This window comes from Balaenoptera borealis (genome assembly GCF_965194805.1).
Source record: "Balaenoptera borealis genome assembly, chromosome: 5".
Lineage (NCBI taxonomy): Eukaryota > Metazoa > Chordata > Mammalia > Artiodactyla > Balaenopteridae > Balaenoptera > Balaenoptera borealis.
The window spans coordinates 118,399,201-118,421,339 of NC_138862.1; the positions used below are offsets into that span (position 1 = coordinate 118,399,201).

Consider the following 22,139-nt stretch of genomic DNA (forward strand, 5'->3'; position numbering starts at 1 on the left):
ATATAAAAAAGAACCAATCAGAGCTAAGGAATACAATAACGGAAATGAAAAATATACTAGAGGGAACCACCAGCAGATTAAATGATACAGAAGAACAGACCAGTAATGTGGAAGAAAGGCTAGTAAAAATCACCAAACTGGAACAGCAAAAAAAAAAAGTAGAAAAAAAAACAATGAGAATAGTTTAAGGAACCTCTGGGACAACATCAAGCACGCTAACATTCTCATTATAGAGGTCCAAGAAGGAGAAGAGAGAAAGAGACAGAAAACCTATTTGAAGAGATTATGGCTGAATACTTCCTCAACCTGATGAAAGAAATAGACATTCAAGTCCAGGAAGCACAGAAAGTCCCAAACAAGATGAACCCGAAGGGACCCACACCAAGACACATTATAATTACAAGGTCAAAAGTTAAATATAAAGAGAGAACTTTAAAAGTAGAGAGAGAAAAACCATAGTTACAAATAGGGGAGCCCTCATAAGACTATCAGCTGACTTCTGAGCAGAAACTTTATAGTTCAGAAGGGAGTGGCACGACATATTCAAAGTAGTAAAAGGAAAAAAAACTTACAACCAAGAATACTCTATCCAGCAAGTTTATCACTCAGAATTAAGGAGAACTAAAGAGTTTCCTAGACAAGCAAAAACTAAAGGTGTTCACCACCACTAAACAGACCTTACAAGACATGTTAAAGGGACTTCTTTAAACAGAAAAGAAAAAAATCATAACTAGAAATATGAAAATTACGAAAGAAAATAATCTCACCAATAAAGGCAAACATATGGTAAAAGTAGTGGATCAACCACCTGTGTAGCTAGTATGAAAGTTAAAAACAAAACTAGTAAAATCATATATATCTACAATAATTAGTCAAGGGATACACAAAATAAGATATAAAATATGACGTCAAAAACAAAAAACATAGCAGGAGGGCGGGGGTGTACAAATGTAGTGCTTTTAGAATGTGCTCAAACTTAAGTGACCTTCAACTTAAAATAGACTGCTATATACATAGGTTATTACATAAGAGCCTCATGGTATCCATGAGCTAAAAACTGACAATAGATACATAAAAAATAAAGAGAAAGGAATGCAAGCATAACACTAAAGAAAGTCATCAAATCACAAGGTAAGAGAGCAAGAGAATAAGAAAGGAACAAAAAAAAATAACTAGGAAACAACAAAATGCCATTAAGTACATACCTATCAATAATAACTTTAGAAGTAAATGCATGAAATGCTCCAATCAAAAGACACGAGGTGGCTGAATGGGTAAAAAAAAACAAAACCCACATATATGCTGTCTACAAGACTCAATTCAGACTTAAAGACTTTCACAGACTGAAAGTGAAGGAATGGGAAAAGATATTCCATGCAAATGGAAACAAAATATAGCTGGGGTAGCAATACTTACATCAGACAAAGTAGACTTTAAAACAAAGATTCTAACAAGAGACAAATATGCACATTACATAATAATAAAAGGATCAATACAAGAAGAAGATATAACACTTGTAAATATATATGCACCCAACATAGGAACAACTAAATAAATAAGTAAACATTAACTAGCATAAAAGAAGAAATTAACAGTAATACAATAATGGTAGGGGACTTTAACAACATTGATGGGCAGATTAACCAGACAGAAAATCTATAGGAAAACATTGGCCTTAAATGACACATTAGACCACTAGAACTTAATGGATATATAAAGGACATTCCATGCAAAAGCAGGAGAGTAAATGTTCTTTCCAAGTGCACATAAAACATTCTCCAGGACAGACCACATGTAAGATTGAAATCATATCAAGCATCTTTTTTGACCACAATAGTATTAGACTAGAAATTTACTGTAAGAAAAAAAAACTGCAAAAACAGATGGGAGTCTAAACAGCCAATGGGTCACTGAAGAAATCAAAGAGGAAATAAAAAATACCTGGAGACAAATAGAAATGGACACAATATTTCAAAATCTGTGGCATGTAGCAAAGGAATTTCTAATAGGGAAGTTTATATTGATACAGGCCTACCTCAGGAAACAAATTAAAATCTCAAATAAACATTTGAACCTTACCCTTGATGGTACTATAAAAAAAAAACAAACAAAACCCAAAGATAGTAGAAGGAAGGATACAAAAAAGATCAGAGTAGAAATAAATAAAATAGATACTAAAAAAATAAAAAAGATCAACGAAACTAAGAGCTAGTTCTTTGAAAAGATAAACAAAATTGATAAACCTTTAGCCAGACTCATCAAGAAAAAATAGAGGATCCAATTAAATAAAATCAGAAATGAAAGAGAAATTATAATTGACACCACAGAAATACAAAGATCATAAGAGATTACAACAAATAATTATAGGCCAACAAATTGGACAACTAGAAGAAGAGTATAAATTCCTAGAAACATATAATCTAACAAAGACTGAATCAGGAAGAAATAGGAAATCAGAACAGACAGAGTACTAGTAATTGATATTCAAAACCTCCCAATAAACAAAAGTGCAGGACCAGATGGTTTCACAGGGGAATGCTAACAAAATAAGAGTTAATACCTAACCTTGTCAAAATATTCCCAAAAAATTGAATAGGAAGGAACACTTCCAAACTAATTCAACTAATGCCAAAAAAACTAGCAAACTGACTAAAAAATGGGCAGAGGACCTGAGCAGACATCTCTCCAAAGATGACATAGAAATAGTCAACAGACGTATGAAAAGAGGCTCAGCATCACTAATCATCAGGGAAATGCAAATCAAAACCACAATGAGATATCACCTCACACTGGTCAGAAAGGCTATCATGAAAAAGAACACAAATAACAAGTGTTGGTGAGGATGTGGAGAGAAGGGAACCCTGGTACTCTGTTGATGGGAATGTAAATTGGTGCAGCCACTGTGGAAAACAGTATGGAAGTTTCTCAAAACACTAAAAATAGAACTACCATATGACCCAGCTATATCACTCCTGGGTATACATCCAAAAACAGAAACAAAAACAATAATTTGAAAAGATACATGCACCCCAATGTTCACAGCAGCATTATTTACAATTGCCAAGATATGGAAGCAATCTAAGTGTCCATCAACAGATGAATGGATACAGAAGATATGATATATATATATATATATATATATATATACACACACACATACATATACAATGAAATACTACTCAGCTATAAAAAAGGATGAATCTGGCCATTTGCAAAACTTCGATGGACCTAGAGGGTATTATGCTAAGTGAAATAAATCAGACAGAGAAAGACAAACATTGTATGATTTCACTTATATGTGAAATTATACTCCATATTGCCCAAAGTATTTTCATAACTACTTTCTTTAGATTTTTTTTTTATATGTCTATTGGGTATCTACCACAGGGTCCCAAGTTTAGCTAGGGGAATACTTGGGGAACCTGGAACAAAAATGATAATTTATGTTTATCTACAGCCTATCCAACTGCAATTAAACATGAATTTTTAGTTAATGACAAATCATTATGGAACTTAAAATCTTGATTGAGCGTTTCATTCATATCCCCAGCCTATTAACTTTTCCATCAATTTTATTGTCATTTTATAAGCTGGGATTTGGACTTGTTTGGGACTTGTTTTCTCCCCCTTTTTCTTTTGCTTGGTGGTGGGGGTTATGTCTTAGACTCATGTCTAAGTGAGTGGAGGAAAGGTTGTGGTTCCAGGAGGCATGACTGCATTCAGAATTGTTTCTGTAACTGCAGGGAGAATATACTTGCAGGTATTCCAGGCCATAGCTGAACGTTCCTCCCACATGACTTGCTTAGCTCTTACTTTCATTTTGTGTTAAACAAAAAGTCATTTGAGGGCTATTTAATGCTCTGGTTTGTGTGTTCCAATACCAGATAAAAGTTAAACAGATGAACCATTTGGAGGGTAAGAATTGGGAAATCCACGGCTGCTAAAATGCTTTAAAGTTTCAAAATGGTTTTGTTTTTTTAAACCCATTTTCCATGTTCCAGCAGCTGCGGGTTTTCCCAGGGCTCCCTCTGTGGTTCAAAAGGGAGCTGCTTTATGCTTAACGGATGAGCCAATTGAGTTTTTAAATGCAAAATTAAACTTAAAGTGCACAAAGAGCACAGGGGAATCCACAGCCAAGAACAGGCTGAAGGAGGAGCAGGAGCTGCAAGCATTGGGCTGTGGGGAGACACAGCCTCTTTTACTGCAACCAGCGGCCAATGCGAGGAGGCTACAGGCACAGCCATCTTTTCATCAACCCTCAAACAGGCTGTATTTATACTCCATATTGCCCAAAGTTTTTTCATAACTACTTTCTTTAGATTTTTTTTATATGTTTATTTTTCTTTAAGAACCGAAAAAAGGAAAAAAAGAGATAGATGGATGGGTTCTCTGGAATACAAGGCAAGTATGTTTTGATCTCCATCAGGTTTGTTCTCTCAGTGATGGTGAGAGAATTTGGTTCCCTCAGCACTTTTTTCCCCTCAGGTCTCTAGGTACTTTACCTCCTGGGCCCCAGACACTCAGCAAATCATCTAGATTCTCAGAACATTGTGCTTTGAAAGTGAGAAGACAGAACAATCGGGGACTTTGGTTGGGATACAATTTGCCAAGTCACTGGATGAAGTTTTATCATTCACCGAAGTATTTGAACATAAGAAAGCATTGGATGTGGTGCTTAAAACTGAGATTCAGAAAAGACATTAGGGCCAATTTTGATAAAATCTTCTTTGATTCAGGACAAATCATCTTAAGACCGTAAAGAAAAAATGTCCATGTTATTGATATGTGTTTTTACTTAAGAGGCTCCCAATATCATCAAGACTAAAATTCCGTGGGTGTACTTTCTTTTTATTGGGTGCAATAAACTAACTGTTGAATTCCAAATTATGGAAATCTTTTTTGGGGGTCAATCTCATGATTTCAACGAGTTTTTCATAGCAATATGTACACTGGCGTTCCAGAATGGGATACAGCCCCAGTGAAGCTCATCAGACCACATAACTTCCCAGATTTCTGACTGATACATACTAGAAGCATGAATTCCTTAGCATCTTTGGGAGGTTTGTCACTGGCTGTCTAGTGTATTTTAATTGCATTTAAGGGATATTTAGGATAATCTTAAAAAAGTGCTGAGAAATGACAAACCTGTCGGAAAACTGACATTGCTCAGATCTTGTATTCATACTTGGCTTTTACGCTAGGAAAACATTTAAAATCCTTTAGTGCCTCACTTTTGAAGAAACCATTCTAGTGGATAGTAACAAAATATCCTGTTATCATGCTGGCAGAAACTTCCCAATAGGATACCAAGAAGAGGGTGCTAGAAAGCTTCAAGTTCACACTTGATATATCACCAAGTCCAGCAATGACAAGTAAAGTCACAAGGGTAAATAAGCCTAAAAAAAGACACAGGCATATACACATATATGTATCTATGTGTACACACACACACACGCACAAACACACCTTTCAAACCTTATCTAAAGTTGCTACTCAATTACAGATTACATTCCTTAGGCATTTTTACCTCTTTCAAATCTCAAAGTAAATCTTATTATTTTAGATTTTGAGAGCTATCATGGCTCACTCTCACTTACTGCCAAAAAGAATAAAACAAACAAACAAAAAACCAACAAACTATACAACAGACCATTATTATTTGGTCTCAGTCTTCATTCTAAAACTTGCCAACTCTTGTTTCATGGAGCAGTTATTTTACCATTATCATTTAAATTTAGAGGGTTGATTATGAAATATCAACTTCTAAAAAATAGATTGAGGGTGAATATTCCTACCCTGTATTTGTGTATTCAGAGATTTGTACCTCTTAGGTAATCAAATCCACTTGAGTCATTGACTACATCCAGCCTTGTCAGTTTGCCTGAAGGAGAGCTACTGATGAGGTTGGGCTCCTGCGAAAGCAATCATATGGTTAATTGCTTTAGTGTGAACCTAGCCGTTGTGATTAAAGCCTAGGACCTGCGTTTAGGTAGAGCAGAGTTTCTGTGCTTCAAGGCACTCCTTGGCAGATCTAGTCCTCTCCAGACCTTGAGAAAATGTGCTGAGGCATCAGCATATTTCCCTGAGGAGTTACAGTGTTTGGGGGATCATTCAATCATTAGACCAAATTCAAAGAAACTGGGTTAATTTGAATATGTAATCATTGGATCACATATTCATATATTTGTTACCTCTTTGAAGCGGTAACAAATATATACATTTATAAAAATATATGAATGATAATCTCTTTGATTATCAGAATGCAGATTTAAATAAACAAGAATATATTCAAAACCTGACGTATTATGTGCTTGAATTTAATGTGAATTCTGCTAACCCCTGAAGCATCTTATACCTGTCTTCTAATGATTATACACGCCTGTATATCGCTACTGGTGCACTCTTCATGGACATAAATTAAAAAGACAATCTGTTCTGCTTTTTAATAAAATGAAATGACATCTTTTCAGAATTCCAATTTTAGTAATTTCTTATAGAATTTGATTAGCAATATTTAGGCCACATTTTTTATACACACACACACACACACACACACACACACACACACACACATACACACACATCCCCCAACATGTACATGTGTGTGTGAATACATACATAGATTAAATTTAATGCACACAGTATTTTTAAACTTTTGTTTAATCTTTTTCTCTTTTTGCAAAATTACATAGACTCAAATCAATATATCTTTCCTCTCCAGTGAAATCAGAGTTCACTTTTTATAAAGAAATTCTAAATCGTTAAGCAAGTAGAATACTAGCCTTTTCTTTTTTTTTAAATTACCCAACATGCTTCTGGGGCTTTCACAAGTGTAGGTTTACATGCATTGAAAAAACAAACAAAACAAACAAAAAACAGCTATGTTACAGTAATTCAAATTCAACACCATTCTGAGTGGATTTTTAATATACTCATGGGAGTCACACAAGGGTAATTGATGATGACTTCCAATTACTTGCATCTTATTTATCTTAAAATCTATTCCCTAATCTGTTACCACATTATGGACAATAACATCATTCTATCAATTGTAAAAACAATGGAGTTTTACTAATTTAACTGTATTTATTGCCCCTCTATAGCCTCATAAAAAGTGATTCCTGTGTATATAAGGTATTTTAGAAACCCTATTTTCTCAGAAATAGTGGCAGTTATTAAGACTTACCATTTTAAGAAAATGTGAACAAAAAAGGGGACATATTATGGTATAGCCCTCATCATTTTGCATTGTTCTCCAAACAGTTGCCTTCATTTTCTGGGTGGATCTCTGAATGTTAATAGGGGACGCATCACGTGCAGAAGCTGGGAGCACGCAAGCCATGTTTGGCACACAGATTCTTTGTAGGAAAAAATGTTACACAAAGCATGCTGCATCCAGTGCTTTATTTCAGAAATGAAATCTTATTTTTTGACCAGTTTGACTCAATATTTCCTACCATGGGAAAAAAATCTGCTCCTAAATGGGTTAAATATTAAAATTGAACGGGAAGTAATAGAAACACATAACCTCTATTCCCCAAAGCAAAAATCAAATATGCAAATATGAAAATGAGAGGACTCTGCTTCTTCCCTTTACACAACTGATTAAATTGTCACTGCTGGAGATTACATGGGGTTTTATTCCCTTTACAGCCATATTCAATTGGACAGACAGAAAAATATATTGCCACAGACGAGACCCACCACCTGGGTACACTGTGCTTCCAGTTGCCTGTAGAGGTCTTGTCCAAAACTTTGCAGCTAACCCTTTAAAAAAAGAAAAGTATGAGATGTGATCATTCATGATAGACTTGGATGATCTCTGAAGTCTTTTCTAACTTGGAGATTCCAGTAAGACAAAAACTCCTCCTCTTATTACCGTATACTAGCCTGCAGTTTAATTCCCATGTAACAAAGCCTTCGCCAGCACATTCCCTTTTTATATCGATCCTAAAAACATTTCATTCATCTTGCGTGAGACTTTCATTTTTTCCAAAATATCAGAAGCTCTTCTCTTTCTGTGTTTGCCCTTTATTTCCTACCTGATGGATACATTTATTTCCTGGCTTATCAGTTTTGACACTGAGCCTGCCCCCGCCCCCAACTGTTCCTTCCAGATGGAAATATTTGATTTTTGCAAAAATTGGATATAGAAACAGAAGGATTACCTTTGCTGCTCTTACGTCTTGCCACGATTCGGAAATGGTTCTCGCAGTCTGTCTGGATGTAGTAGAAGTTAGTACTCAGATGATGTCGCCTGCCTGTGTCACTCGGCACTGCGGGCTGAGCAGAGAGCTGCCTCCAGCTGAAGTCTAGGGCCTCAGTGTTAAGGACGCACAGAACTACTTTGTTAATGAGGTCGTTTCTCTGGTGCATAGAGACGTAGGCACAAGGACAGGGAGATTTAACAACTAAAAAATGTGGTAGGGTGAGGTTTTTGAATTGGAGCATTCCGAAAAAAAAAATAACAACAGCAAAAGACTAGTGAGCAGATGCTTTCTTGCAAGGATAAGTGAACAGGAAGAAGTCTATTTGCCTTTAGATTTGTAGTCGAGATACACGTGTTATTTTGCCGCAGAGGTGAGGAAGAGATTCCCCAAAGAATTTTTAGATGGTTTGATGTGTGGCTGGAAATAGTTTTGTTTCTCTTGTTGTTTTATCCATTCAGCTAAATGACACTTATGGAGGTTTTTAACTAAATAAGATCTCTTCTGTATCTGTTGATATAACTGCAATTTGAAAAAAATTATTTTCTCTGATTGGGTGAATGAGTAAACAATCAAATTTCTCACTTCTAGCATCCAGATGGGTAAATTTATAATAAAATCAAGTGATGTCTCTCTGTCCCAAACCCAGAATTCCATATGCATTTTAAAACACAGACATATATCATGCTTAAACAGCATTCTGTTTCAACTTGAGAATTTTAAAAAAATCATTGCTTTCTAACATCATGTATGTGCTTTTCTTCTAGTAAATCTGCCCAATTAAGATATCTTTTTGCTGTCAAAATTAAAAGCAGAGTTGTGTGTGTTCTACTGGCTTGAGCATATGTACACTTCAACCCTTTCTTCTCTGTGTTTGCTTTTTTTCTGTCTTTCTCATGTTTCTTTGTTTTTCTTTTGTTTTCTTTTCTAGACTTCCCAGGGTTTTTGTTTTATCATATTGTTCTCTTTGCATTGTTCAACTGTTCTTTGACAAAAGTTCCATATTGAATCTAATTTTCTTGGTTTTGTTTAATTTCCCCATAGTTTTATATTGTTGTTCTTTTTCCTTTCTTTCTCTTCTTGGACATTGTGCTTTTTTATGAAAACAATTCCAAAAGTCAGAATAGTCAGAATATGGACAAACTTTGCTATTGAGTGTCCTTACCTTTTCCTATTTTGGCTTCAAATATCTTAATTCCCTCAATCAGTATTGGCCATTTTTAATCATCTTTTTATATACTGCATTGCCTTTTCTATTACTAATATCCTTGTTTCATTTTTCCCTGATGCCTTAATTTCCCAGGCTTCTAGTCTCACTAAAATGTGACCACCATTTATTCAACACTTAGTATAAGCACTGTGTCCAATGCTTCATACATATTCACTGTGTCCAATGCTTCATACATATTCCCTGGAATTCTTACTACAACCCTGAAAGGTAGGCATTTTTATCTCCATCTGATAGAAGGAAAGACAGAGGCCCAATGATTAAGGTACTGCCTTAGGGCCACACAATAACCGTGATAGCAAGTATTTGTTCCCAGAACTATCAGGTACCAAATCACCCACTCTTTCAATTAAATCATATTGAGACAAAAAAAAAAATCAAAAGTATGTTTTGAAATTCTGTTATGTATAGGGGAAAATAAATGCCACAGATATATACTTCATTATTTGTATGCACTTATACCTAAAATGATTAAGTAGAAATTTACTCCGTATGTCTTCCTTTTGATAACACTTACCAACTGTAGTTTTATTTGTGATTTCAGAAAAAGAAGCTCTAAACTCAAGTTACTATCTCTAACAAAATTTTTAACTAAAACTACATCCAAGTTTTCTTTGTACATAAACCAATTTACTAATACATGGTTGTAAATGTAAACAAACTGTGAGAGCAAGTTCCTATTAGTAAAATAAACAAGAAATGGCAACTCTAGAAGCATGAAGAGATTTGTGTTGTCTGCAAACCCATTGCATCCAGTAATGACATCAGTGATCAAATATGTTTTTACAGTTGTCAAAGTAGTGGATCAGACACTTAATCCTAGCCTGCTTGCAGCTGCTTTTCTCTGTCCTTCCCTCCCTGTATTATATTTACTTTTTGAGAGAATAAAAGAATTATGTATTCCTTTATGTTCTTCATTCAGATTTAGAAACTCTCATACTTTTTGCTATGATGATGGAATGTAGTTATTATTCTCAAAACAGTTCAGTTTGCAAGTTCCATAAACCCACCATTTAATCATTATTACCTCCTTCGTCTTATTCTTGCAAAGATGCTTTAAATATGTATATATATACATATATACATACACTTTTAAGAAGCAGACACTTATATTTGATATTCCATTAGAAGTCTATAAAACTGCTGCAGCTATTGCCATGGAAAAAAGTTATATTTCTAGACTTTGGACAAGAGATTAACAGAATTCTCTTTGATGAACTGCTGTCCTGAAAGCTGTTCTTGTACTAAGCTGCAATTAACGTTTGTAACTACCAGTCTCCTAAGGAATTGCAGAAAGAACAAAGTTAGAACTAGCAGACTTGAAATAACCAGAGGGATTTGACCACAAAGATAGGATAACAGTAATGCAGTGATTAAGAGGAGAGACTGGGAAGTAAGGGAAATCTGACTTTGAACTTCAGCTCTACCATTTGCCACCTTTGTGGCTTGGGCAAGTTACCGTGTTCTTCTAAACCTCAGTTTCTTTATCTGTCAAATGGGCATAATAATGCCCACACCTCCAAGGGCTATCAGAAAAATTTAATCAGGTAATGCATATAGAGCATTCAGGACAAAATTTGGTGTTTAGTAAGTCCACTATAAAAGACAGCCGATAGCATCATAATCATTATCACTTTTACCATCACTACACAGTAACTAAAAATTTATTTCTCTTTTCTTCCTCCTTTTAGCGCTATGTATGAGCCACTGAGTCCAGCTTATGAGTGGCCTTTGAGGACCGAATATTTTCTGGTTGTTGTTTCCCCCAGACTGTAATAACTTTTTGTATAACTCCTATAACAACTTTAAGATCGAGATAAAATCTGGACTAAATGAAGCACACATGAAGCAGCACTTCAGCACACATTAGAGCACTTGGCATTTATGCCTATTGGCAAATATTTGAGTATAGCCCATAAAAGCCTCTCACCTTGCTATGTCAACTTTTGCTGGTATTTAATTTCCCTAATAAAAATTCCCAAGGCTAAACCTAATGTCTGGCACATAGAAAATGTTCAATAAATTACTGTTAAAATGAGCTGAGCTGAACTGAACTGATACATCTTCTCTGCCTTAGGAAAAACATAAATTCATTAAGGATAAGCTTTATTCATTCGTTCATACAAGCAAACATATACCTTCATTCATTCAGTAAACAATTGTTATGTGTCTACAATATGATAGGTACTGCCCCCAAAATAATCAACCCAAGACACAGGCCATTTCTTTCTTATGTATAACTGTATCCTTAATATGTAGCACAACGTGTGGCATATGAGAGGTGTTCGAGAAATATTTGCTGAATCAACTAAATTCTATTTTTGGATGGATTGTCTTTCAGGATACATAGGAACAGCCTACAGAACTGCATGATGAAACAACAAACAAGCCAATGGTAATAAGATCCATCTTTCACGATTACTTACCAGGCTAAGTGTAATCAGAACTTAAAAGTTTACTTCAAAGTTTCATGACTATGAGCCAGTATGTTTTCAACTGGGTCTGTCAGAGTTTTCCTAACAACAGTTTCCTAATCAAGTTTTCCTTTGAAATTAAAAAAAAAAAAGGTGAAAAAATAGTGATATCTGTAAGCAACAGTATTAAATATACATTCCTGGGAAATACGTAAAGATTGGCAAATCTAATTTTTGAGAGTAAGGGAGGTCCAGGTATATCAGCTTTATTGGGAGTTCCTAAGAAGTAGTATATTTTGGTGAGAATCATAGAACTTTATTGCCTTAGATATCAGACTATCACTCTAATTTTTACAGATGAAAAAGTAAGACCCCAAAGAAGTTCAGAGACCAGCCCAAGGTACTTGGAGCCAAAACAAAAATCCTGGTCTCTGATATTTAAGAAAATAAATGATCTCACCCTTATATCACAAGACCTGTTAAATATAAATGCTAACATGGATAATTCCATGAATAGTGACACTTTAAATTATCTGTGAGACGTTGAAAATACTAACCAAAAGCAGAAAATGTGCAATAAAATATTCAACATGCTGTTGGTGTAGTTTTCTATAAAAAAGGTTTAAAAATAGTAGAAACTTCACTTGTTCAAGCATAATGTACTTCTATTCAATTGAGTCCCTAAATCCAGATTAAGACCAGAGTAAGTTCCAATGGGCATGCCTTTTTTTCCCCCTAGCCATTCATATTGAATTTTAAATTCATGTTAGCAACCGCCTATACAATCTAGGGGGGAAAGGAGGAGGGAGTAGGGTTAGGAGTGGTGCTGAACAAGTTTGTGAATGTAAATTTGCAATTTAATCTTGGAAGATGAGACTTTTGCAGGGTTCCTATATCTAAAACATCACACAGAGTTGTTTGCAAATCGCGATTTGGAAACATTAAAAAATATTCAAAATTGCAAAATTGGAACCTACCCTTTACAAGTAATCATTCAAACAGTAACAAAAGAAAGTGATGATCAATTCTGTAGTAGATTTGTTCATCTGGAAGAAAATGGCACAGATTTGGGGGACTATGTATTTATAATATTGCTATACAAAAGAAACAAGGGGCATTAATGTTAATTTCACAGAAAGTTATCATGTTGGAGGAGGATCTAATTAAGCGTTCATTCCTAACTGTATGGTCTTCACACTGCTGTTTAACTGGATGGCATATATGTTCTTGAGAAATGAATTTATCTGTATAATCTTCTATAGACATAACAGTGAAGGGTGACCTGGGAAGACCAGGATCGAGGCTTTAAAATGAATGAATGTGAGCGTGTGTAATTATTTCTTTCAGATTTATAACAACATTCTTGCTGTTAACAAATATAAATGTAACATTTACTAGGAAATAAGAGACTGCAGATGGAAATAAACAAACCTAGGATATAGTTCATCTAAGTAAACACTGAGGTTACAAACCTTCAAACTGAAATATCAAGAGCCCTGCAAATTAATGCTACACACAATAGACCCTTTGGAAACTAACTTAATCCACCCCCAGCCCCCAATCTACATGAGGGCCATGCATAACAATGCAGGAGCTGGGTTTCCATTAAGAGTTTCCTCCGCAGGCTGTCAGCTGTTTGAAGAAATAACAATTTCCTAGGCATGAAAGCTTTTTCAGAAGGTTCCCACTGATGTGCAATAAAAGTGACTTTCCTTTTTTTTTTTCCTTCTACTTCTTCCTTTTCTTCCCCTTCAGATGTAACTTTGTAGGGAGAAAAGGGGTGGACTAAGGCCATAGGCCCCCTACTAGTTTACCTTACGTGGATTATCAGTGCAGGTGTTAATATAATTGAAGGTGTGGTAGCAGATACAACCCCCTAATAGCTTTTCCTATATAGAGATTACCTAGGTAGAGAATGCCAGAGTACCTGAAGAATAGGCAAGTGAGTACCTTATTAACATATCGCCATTCAGCGGCAGCTGCATATCTGGAAGAAGAAGAAGAAGAAAAAAAACCTTTAAAGAGCCTATTCATCTACATTAATGGGCCCATTGCACAGCACATTGTGTGAGAAATTAAGTCTTTGGCTGTGAACTTCCTGTGCTGTGCATGCTGCCTTGACTCTTTTTTATTGCTTCAGTGTTATTATCTCCTCCTGGAAATAAAGACAATCATGTTCTCACATTTGAGAAGCCAAAACATTCTGAGATAACAAACTGGAGATGCTGGTTGAAAGTTTCTTTTGTCTCTCTTATTAAGTGAAAAAATATGTTTTGAAATTAAAGCAACACCCAAATTTATATCAAAGCACATCAAATTATACTGAGCAGCCCTGTGAATGACAAAGTTTTTTTTTCCCCTCTTTTCCTATAAAATACACAATTAAATTGCTTTCCTGGTTATCATTCCTGTTTTAGAATTAATTTTTGATGGCAAAATATGTTAATTTATTCAAATTAGACGTGATTTTTTAAACTGTGCAACTGGCAAAAGAACTGCCTTACTCCTAGAAGATAAGTATAATACATACTGGAAAAAAAATTAAAAATCATGGTATTTATCCTCAACAAATGATTTCAATTTCAAGACAGTTTGGGTGAGCATTTCAAACATGAGAATGGAAAAGGTAATTTAAGATTATGAAAATTCCTCCTTTAGCCTAGTTGAATGCCTAGAATGTTTGCTCCTGCCTTTTTCTTGGTTGCTACAAGACCACCACGTAAACCGATATGCATTTGGCATAAAAACAAACCCTCTTCAGATGAACAGAACACATTTCCGTCATTCTATGTGCACATTACATCATCATCATCACCATGGTCACTGTTAACATCTTAATCATAAAACAAAGGGCTAATGATCAATACTGATTACAACTCAACAGAGAATCTCCAGTGCAATTTAAAAAAAATTAGCTTCCTTCAGTCGTGAAGCATTTTCACGTTAACCTAATATGTTTTACTATTTAACAGGTTTAATGAGTATGCGAGACAATAAAAAAGAATACCGTAATTCAATCTGCGGCTTAACTGTCCATTCTGTCTCTACTGGCAGAATTTATCTGAACAAAATAATTATTATAAATTATTATCTACTTGTTTCCAGGTTTAGCAATATAACATCCCAGTGGGATGTCTATAAAAGGTACATTTTGATAGACTTTGGAAGGGACTGCTACCTTTCTATGGGCTTCCTAAAGAGAAGACCTATAAAAGTACAGTAGAACAAAACTTGACTAGTCATTCTTTGCTTAACTACTTTATATTTCATGCTGCTTGATATAGACTACTAGATAAACATAAGGTTTTCTAGATCGAGTTGTCTCTTTCAGATTTTTCTATTTACAAACCCCCTCTTTAGATAAGGTTTCTTTTAGAAAAATGGACATTTTTTAGACAAAATACCCTCTAATTTGGGGGGCTAACATTTTACAGAGCTATAATCTGTTGTTGAGAGTACTAAAATACCAAGGAAGAACTAAACACTACTATTTTCTACACCAAGGGAGCAGGTGATATCTCAGAAATCATGGAGACCGGTAATTTAAAGAAGAGTAGAAAAATTGTTTTGAACTAGTTCCCTTAAGATAATTCAGATTACTGGGCCATTCACAGTCCTGTTAACGCATAACAACGGTTTGCTCCAGGTAATTAGGATGACAGTGTTGCCAGCATAAAAGTGACATCAGAACTTGTCTTCATTGGCATCAGAACTGCCAGCCCTATCACCTCTGACTGAGTGACCTCACATCTATTAACCTTATTGATTTGGAGTCCTGCTGAGCCTCCCTGGAAAACTGCTCCCTGCTGAAAGGCTGAAGGGGATCAGTCCTGAACCATGAACAAGAATTCAATAATACAACACAGTACGGACCTTTAACCATTAACTATTCCTTAAGGTAAATCAAATTAAGGGCCTTGCCATAATGAAGATCTTTTAAGATTTTGAGAATTCAATTGATTCCAAGTCCCCCAAAGGAAACTATGGTCTAGAAGGGGCATCAGGCTGTGACAAGACACACCTTATTTTCATCTGTTATGAGGTAATTAACTGAAATAATAAGGAAGGCTGGGTCTGTATAATCAAGACCACTGTCACCTGTACATAAGTGGTTTTAAAATCAAACCTTAAAATACTACTATTTTCGTAACAAAATGGAACTTTATGCAGATTTGCAGTGCCAAGTATCATGGTAGAAAGAAAAATGTTTTCCCCGATAGCTACTAAAATAAATTTATTTTACATATTAGTTGTCCATAACATGCTGTTGAATTTTCTAAAGTTTTTGGTAAATTTACAACCATTCTCAAATTCAAAGTTAACAGAGGAAATAGCTGGAGAGGTTCAGAGCTTCACATCTCTCTACAAAGAGAGAAATGTTCTACCTCTATGTATGTAATGGACGGCTACAAGCTTATTTATATCGAAATGTAACTGAATCTCTTCGGAATTTGATTGCCATCTTTCCAGATGTTATAGCCTTTGGGTTTTATTTCTGCTCAGGGCCCTCATCTGAGCCTCAGAAATATCTTGTCTCCTGAAAACCAAACAATGACAAAATATATTTACTTTTTGCAATATATATATGTATGTGCATATATTTTATGTATTAATATTTATTTCTTCTGAATGTTTCTTTTTTCTCCTAGTTATATTTTTAAATGACTATTTTTAAATTATCTTTGTAATTAGAGAATGAATATGCCTAGAAGTTTTAAATAAAACACTTTTGCAAGTAAAAATGCAGGGACAATCTCTGATTTCCAAATTAATATCAGTTGACATTTTGTTTCAATACTTTCTATATGATAGCTTAGAAAATTCAGTGTTGGGATTTTTTTTTTTCTTTGCTGGCAGATAAATAGTTTATTGCCTGTTCCTTGAAAAATGACCCAGTCAATGAGTTAATACGGTAAGATTAACACCATGTAACTAGGATAATGGAAATTCATGTTTTCTTGCTATAATTGGTGTTTATCTTTGAGCAATAATGTATAATAGTCTATGTGAAACAGCCAACATAGAATATATCACATGCTATCTCTATTTAGCACCTCTAGGCAAGAATATTGCATAGGGACAAAAGCCAAAATTACTGTTTTTCTTTATTAACGGCTCTCTAAGGAATACACTGGAATTAGTTCTGTCTGCCAACTAATTGATAATTATTTAATTAGCAATTTATAATGACAATGGGATTTTACCCCCCACCAGTCCATCTCTTCTTTAAGACCGAAGTAGACAACCTTATGCGTTTTTGCACTAACTTCTGGGAGCTAACACAAGCCAAAGTGTGACTTCACTGAGATTTCCCAAGTTAAACTCCAAAAGCAATGTGTACCACCACTACCTTAAAACCACAGCATTTCCTTTTCCCATTACGGGGGATGACTGGCACTTGAACAATGTGTGTGGGTGTACAGCCTTGTTGTGTCACTGTGGACAGTTCTAACAGCAGCTTCATTAGTTCTTTTTACAACAAAAAATAGGGTTTTTCCCCCTGCCTTTTTCTTTCTTTCCCTTAGTTGGCATGCGGGTTGAATTTTCCTTGGACCCCCTGCTTGAGTTTTTTTATTCCGGAACTTCTTTAGAATGGTGCAGCCATTCGAACACTAGGAATTGTAACTGATAGACTGTTTGCAGGGGAACTCATCAAAGTTCTCTTTGTTCTCCCTTCTTTAACCAGGTTTACCTGCCCCTCCCTCCCATCAACCAAAAAGGAAAAGGAAATCCACTTTTAATTATACATTGATGGAAATCTCTGTGTAGGAAGGCAGCATTCACTGTAGAACACCCATTTTACACTTTATTACAAGCAAAAAGAGGGGCTTGCACCAGAACATCAGGTTTCAATCCTGAGCAAAAGTTCAAGTGAAAATATATCTTTCTCCATAACCCTTCTGTTCAGTTTAAGATTTCTCAACCAATGAACGAGTCCTGCTTAAGAAATAAAACTGGATGGTAGCTTTTATATATATTTAAATTTATATATGAAATTTAAAAGGACAATAGCTTAAAATATATATATATGTATATATAAAATGTGTAATCTTCAATTAACTATATAGGAGGATTTTGTATAGATAAAAAGGACAAGATTGAATCTCTAGATAAATCTCTAAAAACATTTAAAATAGCTATTTATCTGATTGAAGTTTTTAACAATTCATTCCTTTTGTATCTTCCATGCAAAGAATAGGTATGGAAACAACAAGGTTTGAAATGGGAGGACGTGTGGAGCTGTGGGATCTAGATGAGAATAATAGGGGAAAAGGAATATTTTAATATTAATCAGTGGTCAATAAGGAAACCTCAATATTCTTTCTAGAATGAAAAGGAGAAAAAAAATTAAAGGATCAAGAAATAGGCACATTCTTAAGTGGGAATTTCAACTGCAATTGCCTTTTTTTTTTTTTTTTTTAACTTCTAAGGCATACACTTGTTTTGAGGTTGGAAACTGCTTTCTTCCTTTTTTGTCTTTTGAGGGTTTGTTTATACAAGAAAGAAAGGTAGTAAAGTCCTGTATGCTTGAGCCAAGGCCCTTGTTTCCAAGGACCAACAATCAGGCTGCAGTAATGCTATACATTTACAGTTTCCACCCCAGGCTCATTATCACGAGAGTCTCCCTACAGAAGCGACAGTCAGGCAGGACAACCCACTTGTTATAGGCAAAGCAACCAAGGCTTAAGAGAGTAAATAACTGGCCTTATTAGACAGGGTCCATAAAGAAAACAGAACCATTACAAGGACTTTGGGAATAGGGAATTAGTATAGAAATTACATTTTTTAATGAATGTGGGGGGAGTTATTTAAGTGCAGGTCTGGAAGAGGGAAGTAGAAGTCAGAGATACAGTTAGTAATCAGATCCAAATGAAATGCTGGCCCAGGAAGATAAGTGAGAGCTTGCAGGAACATTTGAGAAGCTGTGCTCATCTGTAATCTCACAGTCAAGAATATAATGGTGGGTTTGGGGCCATGGTGTGTGCATAGGATCAGTAGTCAGAAAGACAAGTTGCGCGTGCAGAAGAAGGCGAGCTCTGACGAGCTGGGGCCCACTGGGGACCTTTGTATCTGTTCCTCACCATATCTGACCACCACGGCCTTCCAAGAGTAACGTCCTATTTCTTCACTTTTATCTTCCAAATCTCATGCAAAATTCCTTTCTTGTTCAACTCTAACTCAGAACCATGCAGGCATAGGAGTTCTGGAAAATGTAATACCCATCTGAAATGAGCGTCGTAGTGCCAAGTTGGCAACACACAACCCAACACATTGGTGTAAGGCCACATAGCTAGAAAGAGGCAGAGCGCAAACTAGAGTAAATTTTTGACTATGACAACAAGGATACTTCCATCCTGTCAGGCTGTGTTGAGTTGTCAATACAATGAGAGACTTCACAGTGAAGAGGGCAAGGCATCAATCTAAATATCATGGTCAGTTGCAAGTGATAGAAATCCAACTAAAAGTGGCTTAAGCCAAAAAGGGGATTTATCGTCAAATGGGAATTAGTTGTCAAAAGGAAATTTATTGCTTAATTGAAATCTTCAGACTTCAGGGATGACTAGATCGTGGAATTCAAATGGTATTGTGGGGACTCAATTATTTTTCTTTCCCTCCCTTGGCTCTGAATTCCTGTGGTTTGGCTTTATTTTTGTCTGCTAAGAATGGTAATGCAGAAAGATTGGGGGAAAAAAAAAGAAAAAAACCCTAGGTCCTAGAGGCATAAATTCTTCCATAGAGGAAACAGTTTTAGGCCTATGTCCCACCAGCTTCTATTCCAAAGGAAGAGAATGTTTCTCTGTCCTAATATTTTGGTCATAAATATCCTAATTGAACCTTGCTGGTCTGGTTTGGGTCAGATGCCCATTCTTGTATTAATAATCGAGGCCAAGAGATGACTGTCCGTGCCTTGAATTCAAGTTCCTTCCAGGAATCAGCTAGGGGGAGAGAGAACCATCCAAACCTCTTTGGAAGAAAGACAGATTTCCTGTGCTTAAGAACATGAAATGGACAATAAATATTCACCATGCTTATTAAAGCTCCTTTTTTCAATGAACTTTGTTATTGCATAAAGGAAGTGAAAGAAGGATGGCTTAATCAATCCTAAGAATCTAAACATTCATGAAGCAAAACTGCAATGGAACAACAATTTTTGATTAATTGACATATATTGTATGTGCCCAGTACTCTTCTAGGCATTAACAGGAATATAAAAGTATAATTTACAGTCTCTAGCTCCCTTAACAATATTTACATTTTCACCAAGGAGAGAAATTTTATACATACAACAATTAGCAAGCAATTGAAGACAGAATGTAATTAATGGCAACTTTATGTGACATGGGTCAGAAAGAGGACCAGTCTATTAGGAATGGGCTACCTAGGAAGACCTCACAGAGGAGTTGGTACTTTGGCCCATCTTTGAAGAGTGATAAAGATAAGGAAAGGCACTGTATTCTAGAAAAATAACATAGATATAGGCAGAGAGTCAGAACCAAGTCATATTATGGGATATATAACAGATATTACTTCCCCTTCTGCACTAACAGAATCTTTTTTGTCATGGTTAAGGACAGTCATTTGCCAAGTTTAGGAGATGAATATTCATTGTTTCAAGCCAAATATAAAAATTTGTTCTCTAATTTCCCAGCTTTTTGGGCAGTAGGGGAGTTGCTGCAACCCAGCTTTAGCCACTGGTATAAGTGAAGTCTACTGGGAAAGGTTGGGGAAAACGATTGCATTTCTGATATAAGGGTACAGATACAACTGATGATGGAGCTCAGAACACACTATCCTAAAATATGGTACCTTGACACACTGAATACTTTAAGCTGAAGGAGTTTAAGCAAACAGCAGAAGCAGAAAGGTCACTCTGACCTTCCCTCCACCTTTCTTCCCTGAAACAGGTCATAAATCCTCACGAGAGAGGTGCCCTCCCTATACCTATAGGAAAGGAGCATCCGTTATCTCTGAAGACAAAAGGATGCCAGAAGAATCCGAACAAATAGACCTTGCTAAGTTTCCCTGTTTATTATATTTACCTCATACACTTTGACCAACCACATTTCTACATGGCTGTCCACTCTTCATCAAACACCCAGGTTTAATTGTTTCTTCAAGTCTTCATTTCCTTATGAAGACTCCTATGTCACATAAAACTTATATGAAATGAATTTGTATGCTTTTCTCCTGTTAAACTGTCTTTGTCAGTTTAAATTTTCGACCCACCCAAGGGCACTAAGAAGGTTGAGGAGAACTTTTTCTTCCTTTACATTGGCAAAGCTTTATCTATTTCCTTTCTGTCTTGAATACAGACAGTGTTTGAAGGTATAATAGCCACCTCCAACCATGACACAACAAACTTGAACAAAAAAGCTAATATGCTAAAAATGGTAAAGCAGGATGGAAAAAAAATCTAAAAACAACCTATCACCAGACATTTGGGAGTAAATGAAGTCTCTATTTGTTTAAGCCACTGTAAATATGGGTTGTCTTACTTGCAGCCAAGTTTATTTTTAACTGTTACAGATGGGAAAGAAATCAACCTGGTTGGAAAATTATGAAACGTCTAATTTCACTAATCACCACATGCACATTCACATCTCTATGATTTTATGTGATGGATACCCTCCATCCAAAAATGTCTTTATCTTTTTACCTAAAAAGTCATCTACTTAGGTCCAGCACATGTGTTACTTCGTCCATGAAAATTTCTCTCATTACCACTATCAGACTAAACGAGGCTTTGGGTTCCAACAAAATATAGCTTGTGCTCAAGTCCAGCATTAATTTTTTTCCCAGACTTGCAGTATGATTAGATGTTTACATACTCATCTCTTCCCCTAGTCTGCAGACTTCCAGAAGACAAAGATGTCTTATTCAATTTTATGTTTTGTACAGAAATGTTTTACATATATCAGACTTTTATCCAATTTTGTTTAAATGAAACTTTCTGCTTTCTATGTTGTAGACCACGTCCCACCCCCAAAAAAGAAACAAACGAACATACAAAAACATAGTGGCACTATTTTTCAACTCCATTCCTTAGTAGGTGAAATTTATCTCTCCATTCTTGAATCTGTATTTGGCCCTGTGACTTGGTTTGTCAATGGGATGTAGCAAATGAGACACAATTAGAGACTTAAAAGTTATGGTGCACTGGGGCATTTGCTCTGTCTCACTGTTTAGAACTCACTATTTAGAACCCTGAGACTCCATGTGGAGAAGACCAGGTTTGCCTCCTGGATGATCAGAGACCACAGGGAGCAGTGGTTTGTCCCAGCTGAGCAA

The 22,139-nt window shown here is 35.6% G+C and overlaps 1 protein-coding gene across 3 annotated transcripts in view; it reads right to left on the reverse strand.

Moving 5' to 3' along the window:
- LOC309629922 (uncharacterized protein) overlaps positions 1–9,588 on the reverse strand; it is a 59,850-nt gene extending 50,262 nt beyond the window's left edge. For all 3 annotated transcript variants that reach the window (XM_082394517.1, XM_082394519.1, XM_082394518.1), the window contains exons 1-2: positions 8,169–9,588; positions 7,705–7,767 (exon numbers count right to left, since the gene is read on the reverse strand). In XM_082394517.1, the coding sequence (XP_082250643.1) occupies positions 7,705–7,767; positions 8,169–8,451 (346 nt within the window). In that variant the 5' untranslated portion in view covers positions 8,452–9,588. The remainder of the gene's footprint in view (positions 1–7,704; positions 7,768–8,168) is intronic.
- Between the last annotated feature and the right edge of the window lie 12,551 nt (positions 9,589–22,139).